Source organism: Kryptolebias marmoratus, linkage group LG20 (genome assembly GCF_001649575.2).
Source record: "Kryptolebias marmoratus isolate JLee-2015 linkage group LG20, ASM164957v2, whole genome shotgun sequence".
NCBI lineage: Eukaryota > Metazoa > Chordata > Actinopteri > Cyprinodontiformes > Rivulidae > Kryptolebias > Kryptolebias marmoratus.
The window spans coordinates 13,315,635-13,326,831 of NC_051449.1; the positions used below are offsets into that span (position 1 = coordinate 13,315,635).

General features: G+C 42.8%; 1 protein-coding gene across 5 annotated transcripts; it reads left to right on the forward strand.

Annotated features, from left to right (window-relative positions):
• Nucleotides 1-75: 75 nt before the first annotated feature.
• Nucleotides 76-10,745, forward strand: LOC108239441 (protein AKNAD1). 5 transcript variants are annotated; one of them, XM_017422146.3, is made up of 22 exons: nt 76-521; nt 1,111-1,326; nt 1,426-2,492; nt 2,626-2,700; nt 2,796-2,904; nt 3,349-3,500; nt 3,582-3,641; nt 3,732-3,865; nt 3,942-4,134; nt 4,527-4,702; nt 5,384-5,584; nt 5,790-5,931; nt 6,027-6,121; nt 6,207-6,379; nt 6,469-6,583; nt 6,677-6,847; nt 6,933-7,033; nt 7,147-7,272; nt 7,374-7,448; nt 7,675-7,783; nt 8,402-8,570; nt 8,681-10,745. In XM_017422146.3, the coding sequence occupies exons 2-22, from the start codon at nt 1,122-1,124 to the stop codon at nt 8,849-8,851; spliced, it is 3,819 nt and encodes a 1,272-aa protein (XP_017277635.1). In that variant the 5' UTR covers nt 76-521; nt 1,111-1,121; the 3' UTR covers nt 8,852-10,745. The 5 variants fall into 5 exon arrangements, with proteins under 5 accessions (XP_017277635.1, XP_037837883.1, XP_037837886.1 ...); XM_037981955.1 differs by having other exon boundaries at nt 76-488; XM_037981958.1 differs by having other exon boundaries at nt 76-488; nt 6,246-6,379.
• The last annotated feature ends 452 nt before the right edge of the window (nt 10,746-11,197 follow it).

Consider the following 11,197-nt stretch of genomic DNA (forward strand, 5'->3'; position numbering starts at 1 on the left):
AAGATAGCCACGCCCCGAATAACAGTCATTGGACCAATGAGTTTGAATAGAGAGGAGATGACGTAGTGTAATATTTCAGCTGTCAGTGCCTGAATGACAACGTTTTGGCGCAGCTTGGACTCCAGTTTGGGAACAGAGCCAGCAGAGTACTGTTTAGAAGAGGTGTGGCTGGTTAAAACCCTTTCGAAAACCTGTGGTTGTTCTTAATCTGTCTTACTAAAACTTACCAGTCGTAATGGTGGCTGAGGTTTCACTACGGTTACCTAGCAACCAGACCCCGCTTGCGCTCGCTGGCCTGTCCTGGTCCAGACGTCCGTGTAAACTACATAATTTATGAAGAAACCAAACCTCTCCCAGAAGCCATATGTCAGGAAAGAACTGAGGAATACCGCAGCTAGTTTGATCACAGTGTCGGGAGCATGTCCGCGGGTCTGCTGAAGCTAAAGCTGAAGTCACGCTGACTGCTGAAGGACCAGATCCGAACCACAGTGAGTTTCCAGCACCTAGAAAACATCACAGAGGTATGATCTACACAGATCTGAGTGCAGCGACTATTTAGGAGAATGCACGTGTTAGGCATGAATGATAGCAACTAATGTTACCTCCATGTTAAGTTACAGAAACCTCAAAGTTTGCACATCATGTAAATTTAAGTGCATTCATTCATTTCCTGCTCTCAGCAAGCTAAATTGCATTTTCATGTAAAAATATCTGGCAAGATAATGTGATTATTTCAGTTTTAAATAACTAAATCTATTGACATGCAGAATTATTCACAAAACATGCTGCAAACTACCCCTAAAGATATCAAATGAATAAAGCTAGCAATACAGCTATGGTTTACTAAATTGCTAAATATGTTGAAATGTATGAAAAGTTTGGTTTTACACACCTTTACACATGTTTAACACCTTACACGCTTATGTCATGCGTCTCGCTCCGCACACCATGTGTTGTTTTCTTGAATAATTGACAGCTCAAGACATTTTGATCCATTGTTGTCAGCTCGTAGCTTGTGTTGCCAAGTGATGAAGTGGTGTTGCATCCCCTTCCCTAACCTCTTCCTAAACACAGATGAAGAGGGGCTTAGTTAGATGTTCTCTCTCACAGATATAGCGGCCATGGAGGGAGATTCGGAGGAATCGAGCGATGATGTTCCGGGTGAGGACAAGCCTGTTGTGCTGTGGGAGAAGTGCATTCAGCAGAGCATCTTTGTTGAACTTAGCGAGGATGAAAGTCTCCACCTGAGTGACCTGGAGAGCTCTTTGGCGTTGCATCTCTCCCAAGCAGAGTCGGCTGCCTCAGAGGCGAGCATTCATCTCAGTGGTAAGTCACTGCACACTTTTTTTTGTCATCATGGAGTTATCTCAACCTTGTAATTAATCATTTGTGTACTTTCTGTTCTTTAATTTGCTGGGAGTGCAGAGCTGTCAGTGCTGGATGACACCTCGTCGGAAAGCTGCTCTGTCAGCAGTAAGAATGCAGTCGAAAGCAAGGCTAAGAGCAGTGCAATGTATGTGTCGGCCCAAAGACCAAACACCATGCAAGATGAGCCACCCGTGAAGCAAGAGACTGAGGATCCGGGACAAAATACCAGCGATGAAGATCAGGAAGACCTCCCTTATGATGGTGACCTCGAAAGCTCTTATTTCAACCACACAGCTAGCTCTGTGGAAAACTCAGAAGGAGGACACACTGCTAAGGGAACTCCAGATCCTCCTTGTCTGCCTGAGTTGTTGCAGAAGGATACCAAAACCAAATGTGACGACTCCTATGAAGCTTCCAAGCCTACTGAAGGAGCCCCTCCATGCCCTGTCCCTGCAGACTTTACCCATTTGTTGCTGCGCCACTTCTCAGAGGAGGAGCTGCTGCAGTCAGGTAGGCTGATTGAGGCAGAGACCCTGCCAGAGGTGTCCCTGCTGGAGAGTGTGGACGACACTGTCTTCAGCTTGGCTCCGGCACTCAAGAGCTCAGCCGTTCAAAGCAGCAAATCCAAAAGCTTTAATGAAAGGTGCAAAACTGCATCTGAAAATGGAAGCTTAGAAGTAAAGACAGAAAGGGGAATTAATGATTTCACGCCAGCTGGTCCTGAAAAAAGTGCCTCCAGCTCAGGAGGTTCAAACCAGAGCAGCGGGGATGTCAGCGCAGATGTGGCAAACCAAGAAAACGCGGAGGAGAGCGATCATGTTCAGAGAGCCCCGCTGGTGCGCGCTAGATCCTTCAGCGAGATGAAATATGGCCAGGGCCAAGTTCATTACCCACTCCCAGACTTCTCCAAGGTTGCCCCTAAGGTGAAAATCCCTAAAACTCCAAGCGGACCTGTGAGACCTGGTCCTCAGTGCCCTTACCCCGTGCACAGAGCCCAGTCTTCCCCGGGGATGTTAGAGGTGATCAGCAGAGTCCTGGAGGATTCAATCCAGCCTCCAGAGAAGCCTTACGTCTTCAAAGACAGTGACAAGCCGACTCAGCCAGCTCTGGTGCATCACCTGCAGGTAGAATTCAGAACTGAGTCGTCACCGTGCATCCTTACCTGCCTGATGTTTACATGTTAGGAGTTTTTCATATCGCAATATTGTAGAGCCGGTGGACATTCTGTAGGACTAACAACTAACTTTTTTTTTTTAGGCTGAGTATGACAAATTACTGACCAAGTATGCAGAGGCAGAGAACCTCATCGATCAAATGAGACTAGGAGCCAATGTAAGCAACAAGACGGTTCAGTTTTTGTGCAGGTCGGCTGCTTTTTGTTTTTAAATAAAGTTACATGTTTATGCATTTCTTTTTACAAAACTCAGCCCTCTTCAGAAGGAATGCTTTCTTTGGAGCGTAATGATGATGACAAGCAGGTGGAATTTGGTGAGGAGAGTCCAGTCAGAAACTTGGTTTCCCACCTTCCCTCATCAGGTATGTTTCTGTGTTTCACCTGTGACACAGTGTCTGATCAACACTGAGCTTCACAACATTATACAGCAAAATGGGCTCAGATGACAACATGCTATCTACTTATATTTTATTTCTTTGCTTATTTGAATAAATAGAGAAAATTACATAAAAAGAAAGTGGACCAAAATATATAATTACTTTAGTTATTTTACAAGAAAATTATTGAGTGTATTAAAAGTTTGTTTCTATTTTGTCAGCATAAGTCACAATATAAGATTAGTCACTTCAAAACTATCCAAATAACTTTGTGCACATGATGTCTGACAAACCAGTTCTAAAGAGAATAAATAATCCTAAACCAAGGTTTTATGTCAATTTGTAGTGTGCACATTGAATATCCTAAAGGAACGCGTGAATGCTGAACTGCGTTTGGTGGCCCTCACTTCTGTGTTTATGTATTTTCAGAAAACCTCATTCAGAAAGAAGCAGAAACAACTCACTCCACCCCCGTCAAAGAGGCGAACACGGTTTCCTCAAACCAGCCCGAAGCGCGTCTCAGTGACGGCGAGAGAATGACTGCTGAGCTGGCAGACGTCGTCACTCACTTCATGCAGAAGGTACGGCGAGTTTGAAAACTGATATTTTCTAATCTGTAAATCTGTATCATCGTGCGTTGATTCATTTTTTAATTTTTCCAGGTTGAGGACTTGAGATGTAATGTTAGCAACGTGACTGTGAGCACAGCTGAACAACAAATGGTAGGCACTCTTTTAAACCTTCAGAAACACTTGGTGGCTTGATTTTGTTGTATAATTATGTGTATGAATGCAAAATGTGTCCTTTGTAAGATGTTGAGGAGCATGATGGAGGCTCAGGACCAGCTGGAGAGGAAATACATCAGTAAGAAGGAGGAGCACAGAGCCTTGGAGATGCAGAACTACATGGGCCTTTCCAGGAACACAGGAGCCTTTGACCCAGACAGGTTTAATAAGCTCCGCTTTTGAATTAGAGATCATTTATCTGACTCACCATTCATGCGTGTGTTGTCATGTCTGCAGACTTGTGGAGGGAGACATATTCAGGATAGGGATGCACCTCGAGGACATAAAGGAGATGATAGACAAAAACACGTACGAGCAGATTTCTCCTCCCCAGTCATCGTCCACTCCCACGTCCACAACACTGTCACTGCATGCAAAGCCCGGTCCGCTTTCCTTTGACACACCTTCACCTCCACCTTCCCTGCACGAGGTAACAAGCCTCCTTCCACTCAGCACCAGAGCTTTCATGACTGCATGTTGAGTAAATCCAGCAACAAATACTGGATCATTCACCAGGAATCTATTTAACTGGCTTAACAGCCCAAATGATTCTGGATATGCAGCTTGCACTGTGACTTATATGCTTTTTGTGTTATTGTTGTTTACAGTTATTATGATTTGTAAAAATGTCTTGTTGGCTTTGTATAATTAGATGCACAAGAACCAGGAATATTACCGCCCTCTTTGGATCATCTTAAATTAGGCTAAATCCAGACGATTCAATAAATGTAGAAACATCTATCAGCAGCCTGCCTGGAGGAGGTGCTGAGGAATGCATGTTTACAACAACTGAACAATATATGACTGGGTTTTGTGTTTCAGGGGTCAAGTGCAGGTTTTTCCTCACCGAGGTGTGAAACAGACGTGCAGAAAGAAGAAGATAAAGAGGAAGAAAAGGAGGAGGCCAGCGAAGTCTTTGGAAACGAAGGATTAAACCAAAGCAGCGCTCTCATAAATACTGACCCTGCTGATGATGGACGTAACATCAGCCTTTACCGGTATAAATTATTTCCACTTTTTGATGTTGTTTTGTTTTTTAAAGTTTGATTTACAACCCCAATTTTTTCCAAGTTGGGTTGGTGTCTAAAATCTAAATTAAAAACAAAATGCAATGATTTGAAAGTCTCATAAACCCATATTTAATTTTCAACAGAATATTATAAACATATCACATGTTTAAACAAAGAAATTATATTTCACAGTGGTACATAAGTCCCTGTCCTTAAGTCTTTGAGATGTGCTGCTGACATCAAATTCAAAATGATCTTTTTTTCCCCAAAAAATGGTAGAATTTTTTGAACATTTGATATGTTTACTATGTTACTGTGACTAAAATATAGGCTTGCATTCTGTTTTTATTTACATTTTACACAACATTCCAACTTTTTCAGATTTAGGGTTGTAGTTTCCCAAATGTTTTTTTAAAAATACAACTATTTTTGACCGAGGTCTACCTGTGAATGTCGTGCATCAGTTTAAACAGAGCACAACAAACACGCAACCAAACTGTATCAAACTACCATATTGTTTCCAGCCATTGATGCTTTGAGTGCGTGTTCGTGCTCAGATAAAAGGCAAGTTCTCAGCCTTCCCTCGGACAGATAGGGTTTCAGCTGCAGCGTCGGTGTTCGGTTTCACAGCGCAGAGGGGACGCAGTGTTTTTGGATCTGTGTGTGCAGGCTGTCTCCTCTGTCCTGTTTCAGGGACTCACTGGGCTCTTCGGAGGGACAGCGCTGGAAGACAGCAGAGGATGAGGAGGGGCATGAAGAGGAGAGGAGCTCAGTTTGGTCGGAGGGGAGAGATCAGAGTCACGTCTTAGCAGCAAACCTGAGAGGAGAAACCAGGTCAGCATCAGAACAGAAACACCAGGCTGCTGACAAGTAGGTGGTGTGACATGATAGGGTGGTGTGTGAGCAAATAAACAGCCAACTGTGGCCTAAATGAGTCTCTTATTCTGGTAAATGATCTTTGACAACATCTGCAAAGCTGTTAATGTTGTTCTCCTTTTTACTAACATGTGTCATCATTTGTCTACATACTATTCATATTTAAATGTCTTATTTATTGTATGTGTTGATGCTGTAGTCCCCTGAATTCAAACCTTGACTGTGATCTGGGTGAGTGTGTGAGTCTGGGAGTGGAGGTCTCCTGTTCTTCTCATCTTCCCAGAGACTCAGACATCCACAGCAACCCAGAGCCTCCTGTCAACACCTCGTGTGTTTCACAGGTCAGTGCTTGCTGCGTCTCTCCTGGTATTCAGAGTTTAACGACGGGAAGCACAGCCACTTTTAATAACCTGAAGCTGTGCTCTCTGAGGTGCAGAGGATTGTGAGTCCAGAGACAGACAGCGGATTTGGAAGTTCCTATTTGAACCAATCGGCATCTGGAGCATTTCAACCTCATCTACTCTCAGAAAGGTAAATGCAGAAAGATAAGAGGAAAAAAAAATGAACATGTGGATCTAACCTGAGATAAATTCAAGTCTGAGCTTTTGTTCTCCAGTGTTCTGTCTCAAAGTGATGGTTTAAATGGCTCCGACAGCGAAGGTTCCTGCTCCAACCTGAACACAACAATCCATTCAGCCCTCCCATCTGTTCGAACACGGCTCTGTGGAGCAGCAGCAGTGGACCTGTGGGTGGAGAGCACCACCAAGGAACCATCAATCAGGCCGAAGGGTGAGAAAACCCCCTCAGCCCTTTTTTTAAAGTGATCTTGTCTTGTCAACACTGAAATAAGGAACTCTTCTCCACCACTGACCAATCAGGAAGTGAGCAGAAGCTACCAGTGCAGCTCCAGCACCACCTTTCTGAGCCTGTCCTCAGCACCAGCATGGATACTGTGGACAGGAGCAGCCCTCTGAACTCCTGCTCCTGTAACAGGTCAGTGTGCAGTAGAGAAGAAGGAAGAAAGACGCGACATGAACGAATAGCAGACGTACAGTATGCACACGTGTTGTTTCTGTGGGCCCCCAGTGAGGCCATCCTGGCCCTGCAGACTGAGGTGTCCAGGCTGAAGAAGGACCTGGAGGAGGGCTTGGTCCAGCTGCCTCACTTGGCACAGAGGATGGACCATCTCTCCTCAAAGTACAGAGAAGAACGTCAGGAGCGTAGGTCTAAGACCAGCGCACACCAAATATCCAGCAGGTAAAGACCTACAGCATCAGAAATGAAATAAAACCATGAAATAAATACATTGTTCCCACATTTGGATCTGTATTCAAACCTTCAGTGTGGTGAAGTCAATCAGCAGAGGAGGGAATAATCTCACTTCCAGTCAGCTGAAAATACAGGACTGGATTTCTTCAGACATGGATCCCAGCAAGAGCAAGGGTGCTCCCTCACCATTTAACAACCTGTTAATACTATCTTACCTGTGACTTTTATTTTAAGGTGCAGGTACAGGCGTCGTTTTTACTCCTGCGAATTGGATTTGGTGTTTACAGGGACGGACAGTGCACGTGGAAGCTGCTCTGAGATCATGCTGGAAGAACGAGATTCGCCCGGAGGAAGCCTTCGTTCTCTGGCTGGGCTTGGAGAGAAATTTCAGCACAAAACACCGTCGAACAGAGGTCAGAGCCATGCAGTGTAGGCTGCTGTTAGCGTCCTGCTCATTTTCATGAAAATATTCCGTCTAAAGGAGATTAAACTAAACATGTTGGTCCTTGTGCAGGTACAGTGAGAAGCTTCACTTTAAAAGAAGAGCATGACTGGACCGGTGAACGCCACGTCAACCAAAGACCACAGGGTGAGCAACTCTCCCATCAATAATAATAAATAAAAATAAAATAATAATTTAAGTAGCTACATTAAAGAAACAAGGAACGTTTCAAGAGCTTGACACAAAGTTATTTTACTTATGATCTTCTAAAATCTGACATTTTCTTCTAAAATCAGAAAGCAAAACGGTTCGTGTGTATATTAGTCTGAATTATTAGTGCACCTTGTTGGAGTTATGTTTCTGTGACCTACAGCCATCAAGAGTTTTTACTCCAAAGACAGGTGGTCTCTTCTCTCGACTCCCTCCCTTCAGAAACCCCTCCTCCAGGTCAACTATGGCTCCTCCTGCAGCCTCCCAGCCAGGTAAACATGTCTCACCTGTGCAACCCAAACATTACACAAAGACACTTGCTGTGTGGGTGTTGATTTAGCATTCACGTGACTGTTTTCCTTTATATAGTTTCATCTGCATACTGTGTGCTGTTTTACCAAAATATAACATGTCAAAATATTCAGCTAAATCAGGAGTAGTGTGCTTCGACTTTTAGTGTTTGTAACTCTTATATGTTTTGAATTGTTTAACTTAATTTACAAAGATATTCCCCTTAGAAATATATTGAGATTGCTTCAGTTCCTTCAAAAACACTGTTATCTGAAATCTGCCTTTTCTAACCTTTTTAGCCTTCTGATGCTACTTCTAGCTTTTAGCAGCAGTTTAGCTAAACGTAGCTTTTAGCCACTCCTTTGCTAATTTTAGTTTTTGCTTCCAGTTTAGCTGATTGTAGCTTCAGTTAGGCTTGTTTTACCTTTAACAATTCAGTTTACAAATCGTCCTTCAACATATTTCAGTAAAATCCTCCAGCACTCAGTATTCACCCTGCACCTTCCCAGGAGATAAAACTCCACTTCTCATTAGTTTGCATGAACCGTGCAGTTCTGCTGAGTGGGAGTAATCATCTGATCATCTGTCCACTGATCCAGCTATAAAGTGTGGGAACCTCCGCTGCAGTCTGTCTCCTGGCAGAGGAAAGCCTCCACCCAGTCAGACTCAGCTCTCCTGCCCAGCAACGTGCTCTTCCAGCGGACACCGTCCCCGGTCTCACCGCCCCCCAGGACCATCAGTAAGACAAACAGACGCAGAGGGAAAAAGGTCAGAAGTTTCATCTTATTTATGATTTTTTTTTTATCTCAAACAGTTCATCCAAAAGAGTTATAGTTATTGAGTAATTTTTTTAAAGAAGCTTTCTGTCTGTTTTCCAGGAGGAAGACATGAGCAGGACTCTGGACCAGGCTATTGATGTTGCCCGCTGCATGAAAAGGACCACAGACCGGATGGCCAGGAGGCTGTCTGCGGACCTGGCCAAGGCTCAGCTGCACAGGAAGCTTTACAACATGCAGCCACATGGGGGCAGAAAACACCAAACTTTCTAACACTCAGAAGATGCATCACTTTATCAGTGTCACTTAGCACTCTTCGTCCATTTAACCTGAGGTCAACGAAACATACATCTGTTTTTGAGTTATTTACAGATTAATGTCAGTACATCAGAGACGTCATTAGGTTTCTGTGGAATGTGTTTTCATTTGTTATGTGATGTCTGTTGGATATTAATTACTTTCAAACTAACAACTCAATACACCAGCTATGTTGTCTCCTGTGTGTATTAAAAGTATCACACCGAGGCGTGAGGTGATTCAGGGCAGCTGTAATAATTTCAGTAGAAGGTCACTCATGAGCTGAAACAACAAATATAAAGTGTATCTTTTCTCAGTGCTCCACCTCAGCAGTTTGGTCACCTAAACATTTTTTCTTTGTATTTATTTAATCTGTTTGCACAATGTATTGGTTATTGAAGACACACAAGCAGCCACAGGCAGAAGATTCAATCTGGGTCAGATTGGAAATATTTTCTTTCAGGAAAAACCCTCTTTTTGCATTTAAAAGGTATCGACTTTTATCCTTTTAGCTACTGAGCATATTTGACTCCGTCAGCACCTATGGGTGCTGCTGACACAGTGTCTTCTTACTGAGTTTCTGTTGGACGGCTTTGTGGTCCTGCTCCTAGTCTGCTGGTGCCACCGGGCCGTGTTGGGTTGTTTACAGCGTGGTGTTGGGTTTCTTTGTTGTTCTGCGGGGGGTATCAGAGAAGACGAGGACATTCCTGAACACTGTGTTCTGATCGCTCAACCTGTAGGCCGTCAACGGGGCAGCTCAATGAAGCTGTTCATGCCTCATATTCAGACATCAATATGGAGCAGACTCACAAAGCTAGATGTGCTACAAGACACATCATGAGTAAAATCAGCTTACGTAGACCACCATCTACAGTGTGAGTAACAAATGAGGTCAGACGGCTTGTAGGCTCCACACAGAAGATAGGAGGAACCCACTTTCAGACTGCACACTGTGCTGAGCCACTAAAATAAAAAGCCAGAAAACCATGTAGAAGATATTTGATATGTTGTCTGTTGTTGCAAAGATGGCGAAAACAAAAAAATCAAACTCCTGCAGAAGTGGATTCACTTCATTCTGCTCTGTCCCACCAAACTCTCACAGTGGAAATCAGCTGAATTTTACCGAGCAGCAGCTGTTTTACTACGACACTAATGATGAAGTCTGATATTTTTCCATCCAGGTTACAGAAGGACAAGCAACCATGTTAATAAATACAGTATGTTTTTTTTCTCTCTGTCCCACTCTTCTTAATTTCTGCAGTTTTTAAGCCCCCCTCAGTCATAAAGGATTTCTAACTTCTCTTCCTGCACACAGACTAGTCTGACCTGCTTTGTTCAGGTCAGTGAAACCAGAGGACGCTCTGCTGTCAATGATCTTTTTCCACTGAATAAGGAAGGAGCAGGGGTATGTTTTGGTTCTTTTTGAGGTCAAAAGAAAAAAGAAATCAGTTTTAAGGAAGGCAAATAAGTTTTTGTGACTTACTATCTGCTTGATTATGACTTGAGGATAAGGTGCAAGACTTCCTGTGATGATGAGTGAGCTTGAAGTCAGTTTTAGACTTCACGGCTGTTTGGAAATAAAACGAGTCAAGGATCAAATCACACACGTCGCTGAAACTAAAAGGGTGACTTTTGAAGAAAAAAATGCTATATTCAGGACTGCATCTCACTTTTTGTTTCAAACTGTAACTCAAACTGTGTTATTCACTCAACTCATCACACTGAAGCTGATGCAAAAAGAAGTCAAAATTGGCATGCTTTATTTGGAGGTAAATCCAGGTCAGCTGGTTGATTTGTTTCAGAATCTCATCTGAACTTCAATTGTTCCTGACAAAAACATTTTGCCTCGACTGACTAATAACGAAAAATGATGATGATGATAATAATAATAATAATAATAATAATAATAATAATAATAACAATAATAATAATAATAATAATAATAATCACATTTGAACCTGAGCTGTGACATTTTTTCCATCTCTGAACTTTGTGATTTTGTGTAATAAATTTGTAGCATTTGTGTGTTAAAGGGCAAAAACCCATTAGATTGTGATCCAATTAAAATTGAGCTCCTTTTAATAATAATAATAATAATAATAATAATCACATTTGAACCTGAGCCGTGACATTTTTTCCATCTCTGAACTTTGTGATTTTGTGTAATAAATTTGTAGCATTTGTGTGTTAAAGGGCAAAAACCCATTAGATTGTGATCCAATTAAAATTGAGCTCCTTTTAACCCCCGGAGACGCAGCGTCCTCATATGAGGACACTGCATTGAAAAAACCCACGCCAAACAAAAGCTTGGGTCTCAGTTAA

Coding starts and splice junctions, on each gene's coding strand:
- LOC108239441 (XM_017422146.3), top strand. CDS start 1,122: ATGGAGGGAGATTCGGAGGAATCGAGCGATGATGTTCCGGGTGAGGAC. Junction 7,034..7,146: donor GGATCCCAGCAAGAGCAAGG/GTGCTCCCTCAC, acceptor TGGTGTTTACAG/GGACGGACAGTGCACGTGGA. Junction 8,571..8,680: donor ACAGACGCAGAGGGAAAAAG/GTCAGAAGTTTC, acceptor TCTGTTTTCCAG/GAGGAAGACATGAGCAGGAC.